The sequence below is a fragment of the Mastacembelus armatus genome, chromosome 3, assembly GCF_900324485.2.
Source record: "Mastacembelus armatus chromosome 3, fMasArm1.2, whole genome shotgun sequence".
Taxonomy (NCBI): Eukaryota; Metazoa; Chordata; class Actinopteri; order Synbranchiformes; family Mastacembelidae; genus Mastacembelus; species Mastacembelus armatus.
The window spans coordinates 4,401,588-4,420,994 of NC_046635.1; the positions used below are offsets into that span (position 1 = coordinate 4,401,588).

General features: G+C 41.6%; 1 protein-coding gene across 1 annotated transcript; it reads right to left on the minus strand.

The window, feature by feature from the left end:
- Positions 1-294: 294 nt before the first annotated feature.
- On the minus strand, positions 295-18,370 carry LOC113137780 (mothers against decapentaplegic homolog 6-like). Its single transcript, XM_026319599.2, has 4 exons — positions 16,968-18,370; positions 15,177-15,230; positions 14,449-14,526; positions 295-1,329 (listed from the first exon to the last, which is right to left on the minus strand). Exons 1-4 carry the CDS (start codon positions 17,707-17,709, stop codon positions 695-697), a joined length of 1,509 nt encoding a protein of 502 aa, XP_026175384.1. The 5' UTR covers positions 17,710-18,370; the 3' UTR covers positions 295-694.
- Between the last annotated feature and the right edge of the window lie 1,037 nt (positions 18,371-19,407).

Below are 19,407 nucleotides of genomic sequence, written 5' to 3' on the forward strand. Positions count from 1 at the left end.
CAAAAGATTAGTAAACTCATATTACTTTGTCACACAGTGAACAAAATTATCATGAAACCAGACAATTAAAATATACATTCCACTTCAAGGTATATAAAATACAATATAAGTGTGTCATTTAACAAGCAGCACAGTGGAACAATGGTGTAAAAATGTCAGAATCAAAATGTAATTATTTTTGTCACCTGCAAAAATATCATTAGTTTAAGATATTACTAAAATACAGATAAAAATGTCATTAATGGATGCTGTTAATGTGAAGACAACAAGCCATAACTCTGCATGTCTTTACTAATACATAACTGGCAAAAGCACTTAAAACCATCAGAGAAACCTTCATTTCATACAAATATTTTATTGACAACATATGCATGGCATAATTTTTGATGGAATTGCTGTATCATGAGAACATAAACCAGGTTTGTCTTATTTTTACAGTTTATATCTGCAAAATGACACTGAGAATCTGTAATGCATATATAGAACCAAAAGTGCATATTTTTGTTCCGTTTTATTTTGTCCATATACACATTACACTATACATAAATAATGGCATTGTAAAAATGTCTCAAGTATTTACATGTATAATATATTTTATATAATATATAAATTTTATATTAAATCTAGGTAGATTACAATTAGGATACTGGGTCAGAAAACCTCATGTGAGTCTGTGAATGTGTGTGTTTATGTGCTATCTGTGGTTGTTGAGTAGCACCTCCAGCCAGCAGGGACAGGAAGTGATGAACTGTCTGGAGTAGCAGGGGCCCCATCCTTTAGCAAAACTGATACGAACACTGTGGGGGTCCCAGGGCCCTTCCTGGCTTTCAGGCTTTACGCCATGCTTTGCCATCCAGTTGGAGCACTCATAGTCAAAGACCTTAAGGGAAAAGCCTGGCATCACCCTCTTCACACTCAACCCTCGAGCACTGGGTGGGTCCAGAGTAGGTGAGTGGACAAACACTGGGTTCTGGCTGCGATTGTACACCCAGACTCCATCTGGCTCTTGGCTCAGAACAATACCAAAACCAATTTTACTGCGTATGTGTTGCACGCTGCTGCTGTTCCCACTACGTCCATGGCTGTGATGTCCATAAAGACCAGATGTGCCGTGGCCACCTGGGTCATTGCGCCGGCTGTGATAGCCATTGGCGTGTAGTTGGCTGAGGCAGAGGCCCGTGCCCTGAGGTAGGTCATAGAAGATGCTGAGCGAGGGCTCGTAGGCTGGATAAAGGCGACCTATACGTGTGCGCTGTTCCCAGTAGGCAACGCTGCACCAGTGAGAGCGATGTCCATCGGAGGTCGAGGAGCCGAGGGAGGTACCAGTGTCTGGAAGGAAGAAAAGAGGTGGAAACATCAATGTTTGCAGTACTAATTTTTTTTTATGACAGTAATTACACAGGGAGGAGTATGATGTTATGTTAAGGGGAGGAGGAAGGGAGGATGCAGAGGAAATCTTTATGAAAGCACAAGCCAAATATTTGGATGCTCATTCTCTTCTTTGTTTTCACTAGGGGTGGGCGATACCAGAAAATTTGGTTTCAATCCAGTACCAAAAAACATCAGGGTCAGGGGTCACTGATATCATTATAGACATTTTGAATGATGAGAAGCAAAGTGATTGCTTCATGCGTGCACACAACAGCATCAGAGAAACAAAGAATGAAGGATCTAAGATGAGTGTTCATGTGCTCAGGACATCTAACTTTCCTGGTGTTGTTCCTGTGGATGCTGGTTGTGACGCCTCTCGCTCTGACTGTGCCTCCAAGCTGCCCTGGCCATCCTCAGCAGGTTTCCACATGGAAGTCATCAGCTAATCTAGTTCACCTGTTTTAGTTTCTATATTCAAAGCCTCCACAGTACATATGCCACTTGTATGCATTATCTGCATTATCCAGTTGTGCTCACTTGAGTTTTATTGCTCTTGTTTTCTGTATAACCTCTCTAACATTTTTGTCACGTAGCTTGAGTGAGTTTGTTTCTACACCATAACAGGACACTGGCGAATTGTGTACTTTAATTTTCATTTAATAACAGAAGGAATTAGTTTCTCCTTGGCGTGTACAATCATTTAGAATAACTCCTTATGCTTAATCTCTAAGCATCTTCACTATGTTTCCACACTGATTTATTGTATTGTGATTTTCCTTTGATTTTGTCACTCAGCTGTCATCTGTAGGCTGATCCTGCCACCACTGATCAGGCCACTTCCTGCACTGACATCCCTCACCATCTCCTTCCATAACACAGAGTTAAAGAGGAGGGAGAGAGAGCACCAGATAGGGGAGTTGGGGGTGGAAAGCATTCAGCTCTCTGTCAACCTAGCACAAACCCATGAACCCTTGACCCCCTAGCCCTCATGCTATCAGCTCACATTAACTCCCACACAGAGTGATGCCATTATTTTGCTCCAGAGACTCTATTGACACAGAGGATTTAAAGACCCATGTGCCTGTGGCCCCATTCCTTTCATATTCCAGCAAATACCCCCCCTCATCATCCACCAGGGGCCAGAACGGCCGCAACCCCTCTTGCATTAACAAACTGCTTTTGGGTGAAACCAGCACCAAGACTCGGCTCGGTGTTTGATTTATGCCCAACAGCCATTTTCATTACTGGGTGACAGGGTAGATCAGTACAGGGGTGGGGATTGGGTGATAGTGGTTGAGGGGTGTAGGAAGGATGAAGGGAGGAGTACATGTGGGAGGAGATGTGTGTGTTTGTACGCAAACACACACTCACACACACATTAGATGATGAGATAGGGCTTCACATATGCACACACATGCACAAAATGGGGCCTTCTGAACCAAACAGTATGGCTATATCACAACACACACACACACACACATTAGATGATGAGATAGGGCTTCACATATGCACACACATGCACAAATTGGGCCTTCTGAACCAAACAGTATGGCTATATCACAACACACACACACACACACACATTAGATGATGAGATAGGGCTTCACATATGCACACACATGCACAAATTGGGCCTTCTGAACCAAACAGTATGGCTATATCACAACACACACACACACACACAATTGCACTTCTCATCTGAGGCCCACGTGTGTCATTAGTGAATTCCAGGCTGGCAGCTCCTGCGGTCTGGAGTTTTTACAGCACTCCAATAAGAGAGATGGCTGCTCAGCTCACAGGATCGCTCTCTCTCTCTTTCTATGACTCTATCTCTCACACAAACACACATGCATAAACACAAGAGCACACACATAAACACAAAAACATACACACTTTTACAAGACATGCTTTTCCCTGTAATAAGGTAACACACAAACATGTCTGGGGAAACACAGGGAGACTTTATGAGCTCACAATCAAATTAATTTCCAAAGAAGACATTAAAAACTGGGACTGTTTGGAGTTTATCAGACATAGCGCACTTTAATTTTGAAAATATAATGAATGATGCAGCAAAGGATATAGCATTAAATTCTGGCTTTAAAGCTTATAATATATGTAGTATTCATAGCACTGGCTGTATATTGCAAACTGAGAGAGCACTATAGAAACCTAAACCTAATCGATGGGTCTTATTTATTTTATTTTTTCTGAAGACTGACTGATACAGTCACAGTGTTTCAATCATGGAGGTTCAGCATGTCATGTTTAAGGTTTGGCGTCATCGTGCCCAGCCTGGCTATCATCCAGCTGAATGTATAATAAGCTTGTGAGACATGAGGGAGAAGAAATATGGGGGGGCGGGTGGGCAATGAGTTCTTCAATGTAATTTTTAAAGACGAGTTCAAACTAGAGGTTATCAGCATGTTTATGTTCGAGCAGAGGAAGTGGAAAAACAGTGTGTTAGTGTGTGAATGTGTACGCCTGCATCTGTATGTGAGGGCTGGCAGCAATTTAAGTCTGTAAGCGTTTAGGCCAACCACCATTTAACAGCTCTGTTTACCAATTAGATAAGTAGCCTTTGTTATTTCATTTCAAAATCACTGCTTCTTAGTGCCAATCTCATTGAAACACTTTTGGTTTTATCTGAGACCTGAACAAAGGTGGGGATTTAGGTGAGGTACAAAAAAATAACTTCAGCTATCAGCAGACCACTTCTTAAAAGTTTGGACTGATTTTGTTTTTGGACTGATAAGCTATAGCAATCAAAGCTCAGGGGTCAGGCAGTTTCCTGCTGGCTGTCCCACACTGTCGAACCTGGACTTCAACAATGACAGCACCTTTTTTAGACGTTAAACTAAACAGTTAGACATTTCACACATATATGCTTCCTTGCTGAGAGTTAGATTTGGAAATTGCTACCACTCTTATAAACCTGAACCTTCAGCCAGCAGACTATTAAACTAGATTAGCCCAAAAACCAGAAGCAGAGGGAACGAATACACTGGTTATATCTGAAGGTGGCAAAGTCTATTGTGAAATATCTTGATCTTGACTGGTCGTGACTAAACTGTATATTCTTATTTAAGCCATGAAAAAATGTCATGTGGACTGACGAGTCCAGATTGTTTCTGTTCTAGGTGAGGGGAACCATCCTGCTCAGTGACCACTTAGAGCCTGTAATCTTAGGTCACTTCAGTTGGTCCGGTCTAAGCTCAGCAACATTACGTGGAAATTAAAATGAAGTCAACTGATTACCTGAACATACCAGGTTATACCATCGATGGATCTTTTACTTCCCTGATGACAGGGGCATGTTTCAGAACAACAACACCAAGATCCATCGCACTCAAATTGAGAACCAGTGCTTTTGGGAACATGAGGAATGACTTTCACTCATAAATTGGCTGTAATTTATACAAGAGCTCAACTAAAAATGCAACTCTGGATGGAAATTAAAGTTGTGATGTTTCATAAGTTTGTCGAGACAAACCAATGCTGACGGCATGTCATAATCCAGGGGTAGCCAACCCTGGTCCCTGAGAGCCCCTGCCCTGCTTGGTCCATGTAATCAGCATTGAGTGCAGCAGGAGCTCTCACATTTAGTGATTGTATGTGCTGGATTGTTTGTCTTTTATACAAATGAAACAGAAACAGAGGTACAAGTAGGTGGATTTTTACCTTCAGACAGAGCTAGGCCAGTTGTTTGCTCCTGCCTCCAGTGCTGATGGAAAGCAAACCACCTGCTGACTGTAGCTTCATATCTATCAAACAAATATCAAAGTGGTACCAATCTCCTCTAATTCTGAACTAGGATAAATGTATTTCTAAGTCATCCTCTCCCTCTGAGGCTTCCCCTTCCCAACCTTAACCTGCATGGAGGGGCAGAAAGTTAGAAAAAAGGGGGAAGTAGAGGAGTAAAAAAGGAGAGACTGAGTGAAAGAGGGAGTGGGAAAATGAGAGGCAGAGAGAGAGAGAGAACCTGCCAAGCATAACCAGCATCCACGGAAAAAATGAAGAGAGAGAAAGACTGTGAGAAAGAGAGGGAGGGAGGGAGAACCTTGTCTTTCATCCTGTGCCAAGGATTAGATTCCCCTCCAGTTATTAGACTCTTCCACTGTGCTGAAAGAAGTGGGTGTGTTGGGGTGAGGGATGCAGAGGGGAGGGAGCACAGGGGGGACAGAGGGACGAGAAGGGAGGATAGAATAGCTACTAACCATTGTTGGTCGCCTCTAAGATGCTTTGTTGAGATTCAACTTCCTCAAATTTCCTCCCAAAGCTCCAAAAAAGTGGAAATAAATAAAAAAAGGGGGAAAAAGAAAAACACCCCTCCCGGGCTACAAATGGTAGGTTCTGTGTTGTTTGAGACAAGTATCATTACAGGGCAACTTCAATTCAGCAAGCCACATTTAAGCTGGCGTCTCGACTATCTCTGCCATCAGAGGGCTGCGTTATCGCCAGACATGGCCTTTACAGTCAAACACAGCAGGGCTCCTGCTCACAAACACATACAAACACACACAAGTGGTTCTTGTGATGTAGCCCGCTGCAGTGTGCAACCATGCCTCTCTCTGCTTCCTGTTTAATAATGTAAGAAACCCAAATTTCTACCACAGCCGACCACATTCCTTGAACCTGCAAGGCAACTGAGCCACAGGAAAGTTGTGTCCCTGTAAAATTCCTAGGAAGACATGTTTGGAGGCAGTTTAGAAAATGCCTCCAAGAGGAAGACAGAAAGCAACCAGTTTCCTGCATTTTTGCTGCTACTTTAAAGTGCCAGAAAACTCAAGCCAAGGAATGTCTCAGGTTTTGCATACATCATTGCATCCTGGACAACTCTGCTGTCATAGCTCATATCATCCACCAAGATACCAAACCCATGTTGTTGTTGTGGACATAGGAGTACTGGGTGATTTGTGCTTCTATTTGAATGCTGGTGTCAGTACTGTGTGCATAAATGAAATGTTTTGACAACTTTCTCAAAACAGCTCAAACACTAGAAGCAAACATAGAAACTGAGAAGTGAATCCAGCCAGGTAATCAGCATTTCCTGGAAGCAACTGTAGACCCATTGTTTTTAGTTCAATTTCAATCAATTCAGAATGAGGAAAATGAACTAAATACTGCACACCAGACATATCAGTTTCCACCCAATCATTCAACCTCCTGTTGCAGAATTTGCACAAAAGCACATTTATATTGTTCAGTCAAGTTTTAACTGTTTGAGTTCATTTGGCTTTAGCAGCTTCAGTCAATGATAACAGCTCTCTGAAACACTCTTTGTACAATGTCCTTGCCACTGGAGACTAAAATTGGTAGCAAGTTTCACAGAGTAGCATCCTCGAAATACTCAAAAGATAGGCAGAAAGAGAACGACTGATTTTAATTCCTTGCAGCATGTTTAGTTTCAGTACTTTGGGACATCTGGTCTCTGTATAGTCTGTGTAGTTGTTATATTATTCAAGAGATCCAAAAATGACACTAGGCACCAGAGATGCATAAACAGGTATTGTGATGCTGGGACAGACAAATCAGGCTCGACTTGAAGACATTTTACTGCTTCATTAAGAAAGATGGTGTGTTATAGCTTTAAGAATAACTTGTCTTTAGTTTTGCAAAAAACACTTAAAGAAAGATGGTTTAAATCTGAACAGGGGGACATGGAGAAGCAGAGCTTGGTAGTTGACAAGACTCCCCTCCCAACACATTCCTGGACAGGCCCTCTTCCTCAACACTTCCTCCCCCCGCTCAGCCAGTCACAGGGTCAAGTTGACAAGTCTCTCATTGAGCCTCACATGGTCCAGAGCTATATGGCCTTCACTCTTCACAACATAATTACACACATTTATTGGTGGAATAGATCCATTTGTTCCACTGTGAAGAATGAAATTATGAAATTCCTTCTAAAACATAATTTGGGAGAATTATCTGAATGACAGACTCTGGTGTAGCTGCACTGATGGAAAAATACAAGACTGTGGACTGAAAATACAACGCACAGTCATTAACACAAAACTCACATACTTGGGGGTGACACAAGATTGTGAGACCTGCATACACTTATTGTTTGCCATTTTTCATACATTAAATCTGATTCAATTTGGGTAAACAGCAACACAATGTGTCAGGCTATCGTCTTATAAGGTTACTATAATGAACATGTTAGCGTGCAGTTCCTTATTTACACATCCAGCAAATACACAGGAACTTTAGCACTGCAGTCGTAGCAATGCCCACCTGATGGTTTTAAATGCTGTAGGACAAAGCGGGTAGCTGTTTACTGCAAAACAAGCTAAATCGCCTGTAACATATAAAGTTAGTGACTAGTGATACTGGAGCATTTAGCAGCTTCAGGGTCAGATATTTCCCTCAGGAACTGGTAGTGACTCAAACAGAGCTAAAAGAAACTGAAAGTTGGACTTAAACTGTATTTTCAAGAGAGATACAGGTCCAAGGATCACACAACAAACAGGATTTAAATGCAGATTTAGAACATAATTTCAGAATGAACCAAGATGATGTTTGAATTACCCATGCACAAACAAAGAGCCAAAGAAGTGGCAACAAGAGATTTCACTAAAAGATTATAACTTTATTGAAAATGATCAAACACGTGATCTATAAAACACACTGGTTTGCAGACGTTTAGAAAGAGCTGAACAATGATCAATGAATAATGTATGTGAAAGAACAATGTGTCTTAGTCTGTGTGCGCTGGATTTGTCATCAAATTTGAACAATGATGCTAAAATCTGCTTCCTCTTAATGTAGTTTAATTATCATGAGTGAATGCATCCCCAGCAGTTCACACTTTCACTGCAGTGAACAACAGGCACCAATGTCTGCTGCAAACTCCTGATAATGTTCCCTTCCCTTAAAAAAACTTTAGTCCTAATTCAGTGTTGCGTTCAGCACTTGCAGCACAGGCGACAGTTTCCTACATTTCACAGTCAGAGCCTGTCGACATCTGCAAAGAATCTTTAGGTTCAGCAGCGTGGCAGGATTCCATTAAAAGCCAAATTGCGAGTTGGCAAAAACTCTGAGGGAACAACGGAAAGCCACAGCCAGTCCTGTAATTTAAACCTTATTTTAAATTGTGATGGCCTGACAACATGGACTGAAAGAGTGAGGGAGCAAATAAGAGCAGAAAAACAGAGAAGGAAGAGAAAGAAAGAGTAAATGTCCTATTCGGTGTTTGCTAAAATAATACAAGGAAATGTATGACAGCACATTAAGGTTAATAAGAAGGCAATAAAAAACAACCTGTACTTCATAATCAGGATTAATACTGATGTTCAACATTTCCTAATTACATAAAATACATTAGAGGTCACGGCCTGTTGGGTGAGTTTGACTTCACGGTGTTAATGTCCGAAACATGCATCTGCAGGTCTGCCAACACATTTACAATGACATAAAGCAGTGTTGCTCTTACTTAGCTTAATGTGCAATCAACCCAGATAGTCCGGTAAAGAAATCCAAAAACTAAGTATTAAAAAAGTCAAATAATGATCCTTATTTGGTGTTTAATAAAAAAGTTTAGTAAATAAAAGTGTGATTTTGCTTCTTGGAGACCTCAGATACCGTGAAGTATTTTAGAAGTATGAGCAGTGACTGTTTGGGAGTATCTTTAATCTATGTTCAGCCAGAAATCAACACAACATTTATTTGCATCTTTGCTGACAGGTGTGGAGATGACCAGGCTCCATCAGAGTTTACAGTTTACTGAGCCTACGCGTAATGACTCAAGAGAAAGACAGAAATGACTAACATAGAAGTTGAGATAAACCCACTGACATGAAGGAGCAAGATGAAAATATCCTCATTCAGAATTTCAGTTTAAAAGACTGAATGCAGTGCAAAATAAAAAAACCTACTTTCTTCTAAAGACATGGTCAAATAGCAAAGAAAACAAGGACCAATTAATCTGGTTTTTGAGTCATGTTTTAGTTAAGAGACATTCGTCAGCCAAAAAGCAAAATGGACATAAAAAGATTTTAAAAATGTCATTGTTAATGTGCAAAAACACCAAAACATTAGCTATTTTAAACATTATGTTATGAAATGTAGTAGTCTTCTGTTCAGACTTACTAGAGGTGACTTCTTAAAGTCAACATGAGTTACAATTCTCACTTTGGAAAATTAGATGCTGTGATTTTGTAGCTAATAATAACACACTCTATCCTAAAAAAGTTAACTTTACATATTATTAAATTGTTTTATCAATTACACTGGTAAAATTGATTGACTAGGTTAATCTACCACCAGAGTTGCAGGGAGGTGGTCGAAGTGGATGATGGACATACACAGAGCAGGATTTTGACTCTAGAGGTCAGAGTTCACAACCCGAGCCCCATCTGTGGTTTGGTTTAAACAACAAAAGCACTTTGGTGGCAGGTTAGGGAAACAGTGAGGTTTTGGTGAAATGTTGATAATCACATATTGTGATTTTACTTAGTGCAGACAAACCAACATCAGCCTAAACAAATAAACTCAGTTACCTCATATTTTAATTTCAGAAAGCAATTCAACAATAAGTTGAGATTGTATTTATTTTCACAAGAAACGGGTTTTTCCTCCTGATGTGATATGGGTGTTGAGTGCTATCCATCATGCTGTAATGTGCAATTTAGAGGAAAAAGCAGCAAATTTCTCTTTTCATTCTGTAAGAGGTGAAAATATTATATTCTGTTTTAAGATACATGGGCTTTGAGTCATTATATTGTTTCTTGTTTTTCTTATAGTGTTTGGTATGTTGAAGTCAAATAAGCAGATATTATATTGCATGATTGCATATTCTGACAGAAAACAAATGAACAAAGTTAATCATGAACATTTCACTGATACATTCAGGGTCAACTCTTAGCAATTTGCCAGATAACGTTAATTAACAACACGTTCTTATGATGTTAATAGAAAAGTAATCAGGTCAGCAATTACACTTGTTTCAAAATGTATTTAATGTTGTGATTTCTATGAGATTTCTAGGACAAGATTGTTATAATGATGATCTAAAAGGTGAAACCACAGGCAAACTAATGGACTAAAGAATATTACCAGACTGGCATAAACGAGCTCTTAAATGAGGTGCATGTTGTATCGTCATTGCAGACCCTTCTTGTAGTGAAAAAGAGCCATGATGGAAAATATTTAAGGAAATGGCAAATAGTTAATGGGCCAGCACTTGATGTTGAATTCCACAGTCTAATGTGTCTCAGTCAGGCATAAGAGCAAGTGTTGTACGCGTGCCAGCAAACAGGCTGGAGGTTCAGGTCACTGAGAGGACCCATCCAGACTTAAACAACCAGATTCTCACTGGATGAAGTAAAATGTGGGTGTTTACTTGTTGTCTTTGCTCTATTTTTGTATCTTAATTCTACTCAGGTACTGCAGAGGTTTCTCATTTAATATAAATGCTACTGTGAGTCATATCTTTACTTACAGGCCGTAAAGTCTCAGTGTGAACTGTGTGCACCTAGATTGACCTGGAAAACTTCACACATTCTGAACTAAACTCACTAAAACAGCAGTCAAACTTGTAAAACAGTTTTCCAAACTTCCAAGAATGTCAGCTCAGCTCCGTGTTTCTTAAGTATTAAAGGCGATATGTTCAAACATGTATCATATGTCACTCTCCAGAGTCAGACCCCCTTATCCCCCACCCACCTCTTTCACTGCGAGACCTTACTCCCCCTCACCTTCCCAATTTCCCAACATTCCTGGGCTGTGCCCCATCAGTCAAAGGGCCAATTCATGGGGTTAATGCTGCAGCGAGTGCAGACAGGACTTTGAGACAGGATGTTTGGCTGATACCTTGTTCTGCTTAAGCAAACAAGCCACCAAAATATGATTACCGAGGGCAGAAATGGAGCTGTCTTCTTAAGTGCATCCATATCATGCTAATGTCCACTATCACTGCTTTACTTGTTGAGTCTGATGACAACAGGGTGGAAAATTGTTGGACAATTACAGCCATGCCAATGGACATTGTTCGTCCATACTCTCCGTTGCTTAAAAGAAACCTGGTGTACGTATTAATGATGAGAAAAACGTAATAGACGTGAAAAGCTGCTAAACAAGAGCCTATTGCCCAGGTCCCAGAAACAGTCCTGGGCTGTGAAGCAAATTTACCCTGGTGGTCAAACTATGTTACTGCAACGTTCACGTTCATCACACGACACACACTGTGGTCCGTGGAGAATCACTGAAAAAGCAACGGCTATAAAACAACGTTTCCAACATCCCAAACGCTGCTGAAGGGCTATTTTTATTTATTTCTTCTCTTTAGTGCAATATCATATGTGCCCCGTGAGGGGAGCCAGCTGTAAGTCAGCAAAATCAACAGGTAGGAGTCTCAGCTTGACGCAAGTGTGCATGCATGCAGAACATCCAGGTAATGTTTGTTTTTTAGTGTACATGCCACTCAGGGTGAATTAGGCACCATCATGTGGTCCAGTGATCCAGTTCTCCTTAACACATCCATGCTACAGCCAGTGGGTAGAGTTTGAGCTGAGTGCTAACATTGTTATCATTACTAACATTATCCAACAGTATCTGCAGCAGTAACATGGTAACATATCTACAGTCAACATAACATTTTGCATTAGTGACTGACAGTAACATATGAACATGCTGCACTAATTGCAAATTTACCAAATTTATTTAGCTCATGAATTTTAAGGGCAAAGTTTTAGTTTTATTCCAAGCTTTAGTCATTTGTTTATCATCACAGGAACATAGTGATATACAGGAAGAAGGAATATAAGGCAACACAAGCGTTGTCAAATGCAACCTACAGCAGACATGTAGCCTAACTCTTAGTTACATCAATTACGGTAGGTTAAAAAGCAGAACTTTGACTCCCTTCCAGCACGCTAGATGATTGATGTGCGAGTGCGTGTGTTTTTGTCTTGGTGGAGCCCCTATGTGACTACTCTGAGACGATCTTATCACTGAGTCAGGCAGAAATTCCTCCGTCTCGCACTCTCACATACACACCCACACAAACAGACAATATGGAACTCAAAGACACATTTACTGGAGTTACAGAGACATAAAACTACGTAGGCATTTCTGTTTTCAAAGCGACGCTGTTTGCTGCGGTTTAAAGGGAACGTTAACTGATTGAATGATAAAAAAGGCCAGGGCAAAGGTATGTATTGACCACACCCTGCTGCAGCCTTTTCTTTCTTAAAGCTAGGGTGCATAGCTGGTTTTAAAGAAATAATAGAAAGATGCTAAAGTGTTGGAGCAAATGTTTAATGTTTTTTGTTATAAAGAAAACATCACAGGCTTTAGATGATATGCCAGATGCTCATCTGCACAAAAAAGACCCATTTACACTGTTGAAAGATCCAACCAACATCAAGGGTGTTTTTAAGCTACAGTCAATTATTTGATACATGTTGGAATAAGCTCAGAGGCAACTTATTTCCTGTTGCTCTACCAGTTGTAGAGCAAAACAGGAGTCTTATAACCTGTCTGAGTTTACAACAAAAGCTACATGCTGATTTCTTGGCTACCTCTGTTTAACCCAGTCTCACTCCTACTCATGCTCTTGGCCTGAACTCCACTTCTTGGCTCCAGAGTTCTGGTGTGGGGGGCAGGGTATCAGAGACCACACACACACACACAGACTCACTCAAACAGTGCACTCACCACATCTTGTAGGAAAACTGATCTATTTCCACTCATTCCACCAGGCAAACAACAGGGGGTACCGTCTCTTGCAGCTCAGCTTGGAAATAGCTCAAATCACAACACAAAACTTTGATTGACTTTTGACCTTCACCTAACAGACTTTGGATGATGAAACAGCTTCCAATAACAACAGTTTGTCTCCTCTTATAAAACTATGTTAGAAATTAGACATATTTGTGCAATGGGGTGTACAAGTGATTATTTGAAATAAAATATGTGTTCAATATTTATTCATATACAAATGTAGACACAGAGGTCATGTGGTCTGTATTTGTAAACTCTGTGAGTTTACATTCTACAATTCAAAACCATATGAATTAAAACACTCTGTGTAACTGAAGTGTTATGAGAGTGGATTGGAAGTTGTGGCCTAAAAACTTCTAAAGGTCTAGATACATAACCACTCAATAAACTACTTTAACTTACAAAAGCAACTTTAACAAAAGGGCTTAATTTAATTGTTGGACACAGCAGATAAAAACGTCTCACTGAGATTGCCCCAGTCTCTCATCCAGAGCACTCTGACAGGTATGCACTGCTGTGACTACACAGACTTCATAGGCGTCCATTCACCTTTCAACACAGTCCACAAGTGAGTCCAGGGAGGCCTGATCGAGTAGGTTTGTGGGTTTCTTCTAATGCTACAAGGATCTCTCCACCCGACCCCAGCACGTAAACAAATAAAGCTCCAGTTTCATCATCTAGAGGGGGCTGTTTCCTGTTCAAACCCTCAGCCCCTGCTTTCCACATATACACATGCACAGAAAACTCTACACCTCCGCCTCATCAGAGCCGCTCAGCTCCCCCGCCCCCAAAATGCCAGCCTCTTTCCACTGCTCAATTGCAGAGAGGAATGGAGGGATTTGAGGGAAGAAAGAGGGAAAGAGGGGGATGGGTGGTTTGAGAGGCAAACGGGATTGGGAGTATGCACAGGGATCTTATTGCAGCTTCATCCCAGTGAAATATTTTTCTGTGGAGAAAGAGCAGGGAAAGACAGGCCAAAAGGCTACACTGCTGTGCCATCTAGACACTGAGAGACCCCAGACCCCCACCGAGCCTGCCATGCCTCTCTGACAATAAAAGCTTTATGCAGCTGAGTTTTTTTGTTGTCTTAACTGATTTTGACAATATAAATGAATGCACAACACAAAAACACCAGGAAATTTAATTTCCCCTTTTATGTAAACATTCAAGAGGATGCATGCTATGTGTGTTCACATGCATGTGCGTATCTGTATTATGCAACTCAAAAACTTTTTCCATTTCTATTATCAAAGTTATATGTGGGAAAAGTCCCGTCTTCTCACTTAAACAAGCATCTGCCTATGCCTGCTCACAGAGTTATGTACTTCTGCAGTACTGATGCAAATCGCTCACCTGTGTAGTCTCTTGGCGTAATGTGAGGCGGACTGGAGAGGAAGGGGGGCACAGCTTCAGTGTAAGACAGAGTTGAGTCTAATAAATAGTAAAAAAAACAACATACACATAAATGGTCTGTGAGCGAATGGGATCCACATGATTACTTAAACAGTTTCAGACATGAAAGAATAGTTAAAGTAATGATCAGCTGGAGCCTATCCCAGCTCTCTTTGGGTGAAAGGCAGGGGTACACCCTGGACAGGTCACCAGTCCATCACAGGGCCACATAGAGACAAACAACCTCACACACTCACACTCACTCCTATGGGCAATTTAGAGTCACCAATCAACCTGACATACATGTTTTTGGACTGTGGGAGGAAACCAGAGTACCTGGAGAAAACCCACACAAGCACAGGGAGAACATGCAGACTCCACACAGAAAGGCCCCTGATGGGTTTCAAACCAGGAACCTTCTTGCTGTGAGGCAACAGCACTAACCACCAAGTCTCCGTGCTGCCCATAAAAACAAGCTTTGCTTGCAATCCCTCAGACTGCAGGACAGACAGATGGAGCCTCCTTTTTTAATTTCTAGATATCATGCTTAGCATAAAGGAAGATAAATATAGGTACAGCCCAACAAGCAGCTTTTTAAAGATAATCTGCGTTCCAGTCTAAAAACATGATGGTGACGACACTGTGTCATTTACTGGTCTGTGATGTGGAAGCCATTTTTCAAAACTCACCCAGTGGCTTGTGTTCATCTGAACGGGACAGAAAGTATGGTGGAGGAGGTGATTCTGGAAACACAACAAAAATGATGGTTAGTTTGAAAGCTGCATGGTTTCAGCCCTAGATTATCAAGTGAAAAAAACAAGTAAATGAATCATCTCAGACATGAAATTTGTCTAAGCATGAAACTATCAAAAAGTTTACAGATATACAACAGGATGCCAAGCCCCAGATTCTACGATGTGAAAGCGTACAGTTGCATATTTAATTAGTTATGTTATGGCCCATGTGGACTTATAAAAAAACTAAAGTTCCACTGCAGTGGCAAAATAAATACATTACTTCTTGCATATCACATTGCACAAATAAGTTTGTCTTCTAGTTCAATCAAAAAGTGTTACCTTCCTAAAACACAGATTTCTTAAACTTAAACTCATCTTCCGATTATTGGAAAATGTTCAACGGACTTCATCTTCAGTCTCATCTAAATCACATAGCAAACTGGGTCTTTCCTCATGTAGAGACTCTGTGACTGAATGTAAATGTGTGCACACAAATCTTGGCTAATTCTGACAAGGCTGCATGTATGTATGGTATTTGTTTTTAATAAGGCAACGTGTTCAGAATTCAGGTTTGCACTTTATTCCTAAGAAACATGTTGAGAACATGGTAAACTACGAATATGTAAAATTCTACATCATAACTCACGTGAACTTGCAAGTATTTTATGTGTCTACATACCCGTGTATTTTAAGAGAGCTGTACTAGATTGTGCTCACTTTCCTCCTCTACTTGTCTTCATTAAGTTTCAGCTAAGACACTTTCATTCACAGGGGCTCACTGGATGACGTCTTGTGTGAAAGCAGCACTAAAAGCTAAGCAATCCTACTTCTGCTGCTGCTGCTGGGACAGTCCCTTCCGTCCAAAGTGGACGTGGGTTTGTGGCTACGGCCCCTTTAAGAGCAGAGCCAGTAATTGCCGGAGTCCTCAGTCAGTCAGATACCCAGCGAGTCAGTCTGGCGCCAGCACTAAGCAAACTGTATATTATCGGCACTCCTTCACCTAAATAACAAGAGGAGGACCTCCTTGTCAGAGAAAAAAGAGCCTAAGTGCAACTTGAGAGCAACCTTCAATTGGATGATGTGGGAAGCAGTAAAGTTTTGCGCAGATTTAAATAAGTGTATAATGTATCAGGAATGTCGAGAGGAAACCAAAGTAACGTTTGACTAAAGCAAAAGCTGAGTTATGAAAAGTGTGGTGCGGGCTATAAAACACGACAGAGGTTTCAGTGTAGCATTTTGAGATTTAACATAAGTGGAATCAGGTCTCATCAGTGATAACTGCAGGAAAATAAACACCTTAATTGGTGCTTTTTTCGTGGCTGTGACGTGGTTTGACAATTTAGTCAACAATAACATTCTTCTTTAGCTGCAGGCCTCAGGCAAACACCGCTCTGATTTATTGGAAAAGCTCGTTCATTTCATTCTGTTTTTATTGTTTCTGTATAAAGGCCATCAATTTTTATGTTGCATGAAGTCTAATTCAATTCATGACGCATGTTACTTTTGTGAGATTAAGTCTCTGCAAGGCCCTTCAATTAACTTGGGACCTCCAGGGGTCCTTGAGGGAGTCCCAGAGGGGTCCCATGGTTTCATTTCAGTGATGCCTCATGTTGTGGACATTACATCAGATTTATACATGAATGTATTTGATCATTTGCATGATGAAAGATCTTTCCTGATGGGGAAGATCTCACATTTAGTGAGGACCGTGTGATTTAAACCCTCCAAGGCTGGAGTCCTTACCTGGCCCACATAAGCGGCTGTAGTGATAGGGGTTGCTGCACACCTTCGCGCTGTCCACTGCGCCGAAGCTCTGGCAGTGGCAGAGCGCTTTGAGCCGAGCTGAGAGCGGCAGGTCGCTCCAGCGGTACAGCCTGCACAGGAGATAATGTGGAGAGATGTGATGAGCACCGAGTCTCAACTCAGTCATTGGCACCATGACGCACTCGCTGGGTATCCCCCCTTTGGTCTCCACAGCCTTCGCCAACGCGTCCAGAGATCTTTCCTTCAGTCTTTTCAAAAATGCAAGAGCAGTGGTCGAGAGTTCATCCTCCAGCCCGGCATGCCTCGGTGCGCACTGACAAGGCCCCCCTCCGTCTTTTCTCGGGGCCCAATAAGGGCTCCGAGGACTGAAATCCCATTCCCCAAACAAGCAACACGTTACAGTCCTACTGTCGCCCTCCTGTCCCGACCGAGAGCCTCTGTGCTCCGGGGCGCACATGGCACCCTGGTCATCATCAGGCTGCTCCTCTTCCTCCCTCTCCGCGCTCTCCGTCAGGTCTCCAGTCTCCCCTGTGAGTCCCGGAGCCGGGTCAGTGTGTGTCACCGACCGCAGCTCATTTCTGTGGAGCTTTCCTGAGTGTCTACCACACGGACCGTTTCGTCCTCCCTCACCTCGTCTGTTTCCATCCCGACCTTCGCTCTCGGTGATCAAACGGCTTCTCCAAAGTCGCCGTACAAGACCTGAGCGTTTCGACTTGAACATACGACAACCTAGACAGTTTTGGATGTGTCCTGTCGGTCCCGTCCGGGTCTCGGAAGATGCCACATCGATTTACACTCGTAGCGCCAGCCCAGGGGTTTGTGCACGGTGCGCACCACATGCGCATGAGGGGGTCACAGTTTTCTGGCTCTCTAGCACCATTAGAAAGTTAAATTCAGTCATGCGTTGTGTTAAACATCACTAAAGGTCCGAAGAAGAAGAAGGCTACACACAGTCACTGCTGAGTGACCTGCTGTCGCCAACTCAATTAAGCCACAACTCCTGCCAGCCCCCTCACAACGCCTTCAACTCCCCAAAAACTCTGGAGATCCACAAACCATAGCCAGACCGCTCAGGAGCAGTATCAGTTTACAGCAGCGAAAAGCGCATCAGACACATAAATCCAAAAGTTTTCCAGAGTTTCTCCTTGAACTCCGCGAACCCCTCGATCGGCAAATTCCTTCCTTCACCCAGAAATAAATCCTCACAGCACAGAAATCCCGGCGATATCTGTCGCTGTGCTGGAGGTAACAACCGCGCTGCTAAGTCCAGGATAACGCAGAGATGGTCGAGGACTCTGGTGCCAAACTCCAGGACGGATTCCGTGCTGAGAAGTTGTTTTAAAGAGAGCTGGAATTACTCCACTCTCCACTCCCCTGCCTGCAAGTCCTTTTCGGACACACACACACACACACACACACACACACACACGCACACACACACACGCACATACACAAACACGCGTGCGCACACAACCATCCACACACGAACAAGATAAAAGTACATGCGGATTTGTTTTAATACTTCGTGGGGACATCACATTGACTTACATTCATTTCCTGGAGACTTAACCTAAACCTTAACCATAGCTCTGATTTTAAACCCGTTGGTCTCTTTACAGCTCACTGATTTACATAGTTGGTCCCCACTATGTAGCAAAAACACGAATACATGCACGCAAACACGCGCGCGCACACGCACACACACGCACACACACCAGAGTCAAGTCAGACAGAACAACATCAGGATTGCTTGACTGCGATTTTCAAAATAAAAACCTTAATGGCGAAAATATTCTGGAATTGCTCTTTGAATAAAGCATTAAAACATTCAAATAAAGATTCTTTTCAAATATAGGCCAGTGGTATCTTTCAGTTATATCTGCAGATATTGACATGCTTAGATACCATTTATATGGGCTAAAATAAACTATAGAAGCATGAAAAATCGAGGTCAACACACCTGTTATCATGAAGTTTGAAGCCAACATAGTAAAGCCTTATTTTACAGATGTGTAATTTTCCAGTGATTTACTGTGGAAATCATAGCCTATGTATTTTTGTCACTAATTAGCCAATAGGGGAAAATATTATTGTTGTTGTATAAAAACAAGCACAAATTCTTCATCTTATAGTCTATTTTTGATTGTTTGCTTCCATTTGGACAAATTCCTACTTTTTCCATTTTCAACTAACCTGCTGTAATTTACAACATTTGTAGGATATGTTAGTAATTATTTGTAATTAATTTGTTTCATCTAACTTTTATCTGTTATTGAAAATAAAAACAACGTGTCTATGGAAAGATACACCCCGCACAGAGACTATTGAAAATATAACACTTTTTCCATAACTTAAACACAATGCTTTTATTTTGAAGCCCATTCAGTGCCGCATGTTATTCCATCTATTTGACTCTCTC